This window comes from Physcomitrium patens, chromosome 4 (assembly GCF_059467195.1).
Source record: "Physcomitrium patens ecotype Gransden chromosome 4, ASM5946719v1, whole genome shotgun sequence".
Classification (NCBI taxonomy): Eukaryota; Viridiplantae; Streptophyta; class Bryopsida; order Funariales; family Funariaceae; genus Physcomitrium; species Physcomitrium patens.
Window position 1 is genome coordinate 12,551,816 of NC_143413.1, and position 8,524 is coordinate 12,560,339.

Consider the following 8,524-nt stretch of genomic DNA (forward strand, 5'->3'; position numbering starts at 1 on the left):
GCCCTAAATGGCTTCTAATTGGTTACTGGCCCAGATGAATCAATCAGTTCTTACAAATTCTCCATGGACTCAGCGATGAATGTATTACTAATCAAAACGCAAGCCTCACAACGAATAAATACTTAAAATGTGGTTTGTTTTTTTTTTAATGTTATTACCAAGTTCTCTCCTCATATCGTTTTTTATTTTGTATTATAATCAAGTTTTAAATGATGTGATGGCTCAGGCCAATGTATGAGAATTTATTTCCCGTAACCAGAAACATCACATTGAGAACCAACATATCCCTCAACATGAGTTCAATAGATACAAATACAAACACTAACATGCGAGAAATAAAATAAAAATAGAAACGAAAACACAACTCTTAGAACCTCACAACACAATCCAGCAAGCCAATTAGCCAATGCGAGAAGTTTATATTTATCTGATATGCAATAAGTACCAAATCCAAGAAGATGCTAAAGAAGAACATCCAAACAGTATAACTTATCAAAAATAAACTGATTAAAGTCCACATTTAACGAAAATCATAATCTTACAAGTCAGTCAACTTTTATTATGCTGAACTGTGTGCCTATTTTTAATCTCATAAATAAGGTAACTGTCATATTTATCCTTATTATTAATTAACCCACCACCCATTTATACACAGTTTCCCCTCTTTCCGAAGTACAGTGATGCCCCCTAAAGGAGGGGTTTAACACGAAACTAGGAACGTGGGAGAGCAAGGGCGCGGTGTGAAAGGGATTCCTGGAAACTCTGGCTCCGATCCCGTGGTGCGGCGACGACGGCCTTGAGCTGCGATGGCAATGTCGCCGTTTCCTGAGCTCCGATCCTCTCTCTCTCGTCGCACGCTTGTAGGCTATCTGTTGGGCTGCCTAGTTGGCTATTGCGCGGCGTGACAGAGAGCGAGAGCGAGGTGATCGGGGAGGGCTCATTGTCTCGCCAATTGAAGTTGTGAAGGATATTGGAGCTTTTGTGGGTGCAGTTTGGTTGAGAGACGGGGCGTTTGGAGAACTTTCGTTTGTAATCTGCAGTATGGCGATGGCGATGGCGATTCGGAGGGCGGGGCGAGCGAGGGCTGTGCTGCGTGGGACAGAATGGGGTGTTAGCGGAGGTGCGAGATGCCTGGCTAGTGCTGCGACAGCTGCGCGCGTCGAAGACGATAGGAGGGAGTCTTCCACCTCGGGTCGTGCATTGGCAGCGTTTGGTGCGTTTCTAGGAGCTGGCGCGTTTTACTCTTGCCAGAAAATGGTACAATTTCCTTTGGCGCAGTTATCTTTGATTGGTGTATGCTCTTTTGCTTCCACGAAGGGTTTGTATATTTGTCTGTTTCTGATTTGGGAGCGATTTGACGGAAACTTATGGGTTTTTCGAATGAGGGTACTGTCTTGTGCTGCTATTCTGCAGCTTATCTTTTATGTTGGTTCCTCTTGTTCGCGAATTTCGAAATGGGTCTCAAAAAGTTCGATTATTTGGGAGCTACGGAAATGACAAAAGTTTAATAGTTGTATTTCAAGAGGAACAAGCTATACGTTGATTACCCGACTACGTTTACTGCCACTTTGCTTCTTTGCTTCTTTGCTGTTCAAACCATTGAACCTTGGCCAAACCACCCCACGTTTGATAAAAATTAGTCATCAGATTGATATGCTGATTCTAGGTGAAAGTTGACGTTTCGAACGCGGAATCTGACGTTTCTTGATACACAGATCAATTCTGAACCAGCTTTAGCAGAAGCATCTGAACCGAAGACAGGTGAAACCTTCTTCCTGAAAATCCCCTCGTCTTTGAGTTGGTACTATTCAGCGCGTCATGAACGTGAATATCTCCTTAACTAGACGACTTGAATGCAGTATTATTCGGTAGAACACGTTTGTAAACAAGTCCATGCACTCTTGAAATACAAAATCTGTTCTAGAATTTTGCTGAGTGCAATCATTTAGTGCCAGTGATCAGGGATGTGCATGATATGGAGAACTTGACAAATAGTTAGAAGCACGACTATTTTGATTTTGATGGACATCTGCTTCATACATGCGTTCGTGGAGTCATCTGATCTTATGTTGAATTAATGTTGTTCTTTGTTACAGCATTGAACCCAAAGGAGTTCGTGAAGTTTAAGGTGTCTGAAGTCCGCGATGTTAATCACAACACCAAACTCTATAGGTGAGCATCCCATAGTACTCTTATGGATGGAGTGGTGGATGATTGATGCTGCGTGTTTGAGCTAGAACTAAGTTGTTAGTGGCTCGAACATGTGGCCTTATTTTAGTCAAGCTTGGTTCTTTCGTTGGAGTTCTTGTTGACATCTTCCTTAAAATCCACTTCTCTAGGTAGGCATAATATTATAGTGTTTTAGAGATGTCTATTTGAATGTCTTGGTTTGTAGATCATCCCTTAAAATCTCATCTCCTTTTTCTATTGGTGCAACAGATTTACGTTCGATTCTCAAGAAGCACTTGGTCTCCACGTTGCGTCCTGTTTAATCACGAAGTAAGGCTTCCATTCTCCTGCGTAACTGAAGTTGTGAATTTAAGGAGATGGATATCTCAAGTTGTATTAATATTGCGGAGCCTGGCTTCTTTATGCTCTTTAAATAGAGTTTAAGGTTTATTACACTTGAGATACATACTGAAGGATCTCTCAATTGATGTGCTGCTCTTGTTAGGGCTGAAATCGGCAAGAAGAAAGATGGAAGTCCAAATTATGTCATCCGTCCGTAAGTTCTCATTCTTCTCTATCCTTTGCGGACATCGTCACTGGTGACATTGTGATGTTATGACTCCTAAAGGTTGAAGTTAATTGGTGTCGCATAGTTTTGGTGTAGTGATCTCATGCTTGTTAAATCTCTTCAGATGTCATCTTTTTAATGAATGCTACATGGTTACAAGTAGAGAATTAGTAAATCTCACTTGAGTGCAATTTTGGGCTGCATTGCATTTAAATTGTAGTAGCATGACCTCTTATTTCTTTCTTCATCTTACACTGATAATCACGCTTACATTCTTATGATATATTTGCGCAGGTACACGCCTATATCGCCTCCGGATTCGAAGGGTTACTTCGATTTGTTGGTTAAGGTAAGAAGTGACAGACGTATGTAGAATTGGCATCTGTTTAGCCTCATGATATTTCTTTATTCTCCTTTTCTTATTGATTTCTGTGTATATTTATGCAGATTTACCCAAACGGTAAAATGACGCAGCATTTGGCACAGCTTAAGCCAGGAGATACTTTGGACGTTAAGGGGTAAATATCTAGATCCATGTTTGAATTTTTTCTGGAAGAGTTGTTGATACGTAGTTAACCGATATGGGAGCTAATCTATAGCATGTGACAAATGCTCTTGTTCCTCTTTCCAAAATGACATTTTTGTTGTTATTTTTAGGCCTATCCCAAAACTCCCCTACGCGCCTAACATGAAGAAGCAAATTGGAATGGTGAGTTAATTTCTCATAGGCCTATTTATTTCTTGGCAAACATGTGAAAGTCATACATCATTTTCATTTTTGAGTTGAAGCGATATTTCTTGATATTTGATCGTTTTATTAAAATCTCTCGTTTGGCACTAAATTTTGCAGTACCAACTAGACTCTTTTATGCATACTAGTTCTCAATTTGATAAATGAGTGCCCCGGCCTTTACAGATTGCTGGAGGCACAGGAATCACTCCAATGTTGCAGGTCATTGATGCCATCGTTTCCAATCCCGAGGACAACACACAGGTCTTTTAACTGAACTTTTATTTTCCGAGTAGGTTGTTTCTTTTCGTTCGTCATGGAATCGCAGAGATTCGGGAGTTTTTATTTTCGCATCAGACATAGCGGCTAGGAGGGAACCCTTTTCGATAATGAGGTAAACGACAAGAGAGTTTCTAGTTCTTCCAGTTTTTGGATTATAACTTTGAAATGTTAAAATCAGGTCTCTCTCGTTTTCGCGAACACAACACCTGCCGACATTCTGTTGAAATCGAAGTTGGATGCTCTCTCGTTTGCCCATCCTAATTTCAAGGTACGTGTCTAGAAGTAAACTCGAAATTGCAATGCTTAGGATTTTATCATCCAATTGAGTTTTTATTCCTTCTTTCTTAGTGTCGTTATGTAAATTTTGGAGTTGCTTATCTAACGGCCTGAAACTTTTGTCTGGAGATATTTAACAAAATGCGGTAGTGCTTATCCGAGAAATTCTTCACTCGCCTCAGAATCCAATCTAACAGCCTTTCACGCACCTCTTGTGGCAGGTATATTATGTTGTAGATTCTCCCACGAATGACTGGAAAGGCGGTAAAGGGTACATTAACAAGGATGTTCTTCTAAAAGGACTGCCATCACCCTCCGATGATACTCTCATCTTGGTAATTTGTGTCTCCGACCTATCTCCATCGTTTATTTCTAGGATTTCTACTTAAATTTCCTGTTCTGAATACTTTTTTAAGGACCTATCAATATGCATGCCTTTATCCAACACCACATCAGTGACAATGGTTGGCCGTAGTGCACAAATAACAAGCGTCTAAACCTGAGGACTTCGGGAAACTTCACTGCACATTAATTTTTGTGCTTGTTAATGTTACAGGTGTGTGGACCTCCAGGACTGATGAACCTTATTTCGGGAGATAAAGCCCCAGACAGGTCTCAGGGAGAGGTAATCTTTACTTTGTGTTGAAGTTCCGAAAACGATTTACTAATCATGTCCTTTAACCTTCAATAATCCTTGCAATGCATACCTACATCGGTTGGTTTCATGGAAACGAATTTTATTAGAGCTTCCTTAAAAAATCAGTTTTCACCCTCCTTGAGTCCATCACCTGCGTTCCTCTGTACATGGCTTGCATACACAGGTTCATTTGTGGACATGTTCCACTTTATAATGGAACAATACACTATCATTAAATCTATGTATAGATGCTGTATGCAGGGGGGTGCAAGAGATGCTCTTAAGTATGATAACACTATTAGATATACTAGGTGTCTTTTACTATTTGCATATCAAATTTTTACTTTTTACATGTATGGTTACTAGACAGACTTCTAGGAACTATTTACGCACTTCTATTGTTGGGATTTGTGCAGTTGGTTGGTTTGCTTAAGGAACTTGGCTACACTTCGGAGCAAGTCTACAAGTTCTAAATATGGTTAATTGGGGCCGCCTTGTCTTCTTTCGCTCTTTCCACTCTTTAGAGCTGTAGGTCCTAGTGAAGCATTCGAGAATTAGATAGGATTGCCGGCAGTCATCTGGAAGCAAGAAATAACCTTGAAATTATCACCTGTATAGATGTTTCAGCTTCAATTCTCAGGGATATGTTATCTATTCAACTCTCACAGCCTTCAGAAAATTGTCTGTTGAGATTTGTGAGGTGTTCTGCTGCAAGTTCGTAACTCAGATGTACCGGAGTTTTGTTTTGTTTCTTTTAAAGATAAAGTCTTGATGCCATGGCAAACTTGAGTTGATTGAATTTATGCTAAAAACTGATCGTTGATGACGTCATTGATTGCTACGTCAACTTGTGTTAATTTTTTTGATTCTCTTCAGCATGCCGATGTTTGTTGTTGATGTATCAGAGTGACAAATGCTGCGTAGAAAGACGACCACATATCGCAACTGTGAGTCTCAGTTTATGAACAGATTCATCTTCTTGGTCCGTTTTTCAGATCCCACAGATGCTTGTGAACAAAGATATTTTACCTGAAAACGTCCTCACGATTCATGAATTCCCTACGTCCTTCAAATCTTCATCATTGTGCTATGATATCACTCTCTGCTGCTTATTAACATCTAAGAATTAAATTCTCTATCCTTTGCATGAGAAGCCGGTGCTGGATGGTCCGGTGTAGTTCCCAGGTTCATACAAGAGGTTGTGTTCGGCGTCGCTCCTGGATGGTCCAATGCAATTTTCAGGTTGTATGCAGTGTTGTGACCGGGGCGATGCTTGGGGTTCCGCTTTTGTTCAGCGATGGTCCAATGAATTTTCCGAAGATTGGTTGTCCTGTGAAATGTTGTATGCTTGATGCTTCGATGTTCAATGCTGGTGGTTTGCCACCAATGCGTGGAGTTTGCGGTTGCTAGCAACATATAAATCTGGAAGTCGATGATAAGTGGGACTTACGGTGAAGTTTTTGATTCGTGGGGTTTGCAATGGAGTTATGAATGCGTAGTTCTCTGGCGAGGGACATGATGCTCGTGTTTTCCCACTAATGGTCGCTGGTGAGATCTACAGCGTGTGGGGCTTGCGGTGTGGGGTTCGCAGTCGCTAGTGAGATCTGAAACGCCTGGAGTTGGCAGTTGCCGGTGAGCTGTGAATTCGGTGTACGGCTCACTAGGTTTACTGGTGGACTATTCAAGGGAATGAGTAAGAACAATGTCAATAAGTATGATATGGTTGCAAATGATAGCTTGAGCAGCGACGAGATTTTTCTGAATATTTGGGTCGGCATAAAGATCCAGGTATTTCTCTCTAGCCTTTCTTAGAAGTTTTATTTGAGAGCAAATGAAGCCGAATTGAGACTTGTGGAACTAAACACTCGTTTGCTCTCTACGTGCACATGGTGTATTAGCCAATTTTAAAGCATTGCTGGGTGAAAGGTGTTGGAATCATTCCACACTAGAGCCCTTTTCACATTACAATACTTGAACACACCAAATTGAACAACGATGCAGTCATCATTCAGCCACGTAGCGGTGCTGCCATATCTTTAGGAACAGTTTATGCTTTTATTACTACATTTTTAGGATCAAGCCAACAAGTGGCTAACTTGGATATAATTCACTCGATCTCGAGTCCACAATAATGTCAGTTTCCAAACTGCGTTCCGCATTCAGACACTTGATTGAATGCGTTAACTTTTCCTATATGGTAGTAGAGCGCCTTGTAGGAACGTTGTCTCTTTATGCCACACAGGTAGCACAATTATGTCACCTTCTATTGCCAGGAGCAGATGCTGTCTACAACAAGTAGACTTTGCGATCCCAAATGGGGAGTACAAGGTCTGGGGAGTCAATTCAACCCCAAAACTAAATATGCAGCATGGCAACAATCCATCTGCACCGAAGAGCGGAGAAACATAAGGATTCACCACCTGCAGCACGGCAACAATCCCACCCTACAAAGGGTTGAGGGAGCAGATCTCAAGCTAAGCAAGAATATCAACCATCAACTAAAACCTTCGACGGAAGCTAAGCATGTATGCAGTCTCAACAATAATGAGTCATGAGGGCATTTTTTCCATTGTAAAGTCTAATGAGCTCGAAGGAGATTCGAACTTCATAACTTGAAAGATTTGAATGCGCATAGCCTTCATTAGTAAAGGAATATGATATGTCGTTGACAAGCGAATCCAGACTAGTGCGCCTCACCAAGATAGCTCAAAAGTTGTTGATGCTACTCCTTCGATGCCATCAGACGTAGTCAAACAAGATAAGTTGAAAGTCCTTTCCATGCTATTCAATTCGGTTAAAGACAATGTAATCTATCATATCGCTTTAAAAATGGACCCTGCCGACTGCTGCCATACCTTCTATGAGCTCTATGAGAGCAAAAATATGGCACAGACTATGTACTTGTTTGACCAATTACAGTCTTTACGGCTCGAGGAGTTACAATCGATGACAGACTATATCCGCTGCACAAGGGAGCTGACCTCACAACTCCAAGACATTGGCGAGACCCTCTCAAAGGACCGCATAGTGCACACTATGCTTAATGGCTTACCATCTAATTACAAAGCCTTCATCTAAGGTCTTATGGGCCAAAATAACCTACCGTCGTTTGAAAAACTCTCCAGCAGTCTGTTGATTGAAGAAAAATGTCGCACCATAAGGCCCTGCTAGCATGGAGAGGCCATGATGTTCTACGGCAAAGGAGGGCACTTGCAACGGCGATACAGCACTAGATCAGAATCATCGCGAGTGCACTACAACTCGAACTCACTAGATTCAAGCAACTCTAGTAACAAATCCCGACCCAAAAGAAATGGTTGATGTAATAATTGTGGAGAATGAAGACACTAGGCACGAGAGTGTCCCCGCCCCCAGCATTAGAGAAAACCGCCACATCAAAAACCAATGGCGTTTTTTGCATTGACAACAGACAATAAGAATAAGCACAAAGAAACACTTGAAGAAGAAGAAGAAGAAATCCAATTTTTTAACGTATCTATGCTTGCACTCAATTTTGACAAGGATAACTAGGCTTGATACCTCAATAGCGGCGCTTCAGTTCACGTGACAGGTAACTTGTCTCATTTCCCAAACTTCACAACACTCTATACAGCAACTAGTGTGCATTTAATCACACGAAACACACATGAGGTATACGAAGAAGGTAGCATAATGCTACATCACGCATGCGAAGTACAACAAGTCCAAAACACACTACACGTTCTAGGGACTAAAAAGAACTTATTGAGCGTAGGGATGTTAGCCGACAAAGGCTGCATCGTTCTCTTCACCAACAATGGCTTTTGGATTCTAACAAACACATTCCCAGCAAGGATTATAGCGGAGGGAGTGCGAGACAAAA

At 41.2% G+C, this 8,524-nt stretch overlaps 1 protein-coding gene across 1 annotated transcript; it reads left to right on the forward strand.

Moving 5' to 3' along the window:
* The first annotated feature begins 845 nt into the window (after positions 1-845).
* LOC112281400 (NADH-cytochrome b5 reductase-like protein) lies at positions 846-5,446 on the forward strand. Its single transcript, XM_024517876.3, has 13 exons — positions 846-1,257; positions 1,716-1,761; positions 2,097-2,172; positions 2,440-2,499; positions 2,675-2,725; positions 3,032-3,086; positions 3,185-3,255; positions 3,395-3,446; positions 3,654-3,731; positions 3,928-4,017; positions 4,247-4,360; positions 4,582-4,650; positions 5,079-5,446. The coding sequence occupies exons 1-13, from the start codon at positions 1,042-1,044 to the stop codon at positions 5,133-5,135; spliced, it is 1,035 nt and encodes a 344-aa protein (XP_024373644.1). The 5' UTR covers positions 846-1,041; the 3' UTR covers positions 5,136-5,446.
* Positions 5,447-8,524: the final 3,078 nt, after the last annotated feature.

Coding starts and splice junctions, on each gene's coding strand:
- LOC112281400 (XM_024517876.3), top strand. CDS start 1,042: ATGGCGATGGCGATGGCGATTCGGAGGGCGGGGCGAGCGAGGGCTGTG. Junction 1,762..2,096: donor AGCATCTGAACCGAAGACAG/GTGAAACCTTCT, acceptor TCTTTGTTACAG/CATTGAACCCAAAGGAGTTC. Junction 4,651..5,078: donor CAGACAGGTCTCAGGGAGAG/GTAATCTTTACT, acceptor GGATTTGTGCAG/TTGGTTGGTTTGCTTAAGGA.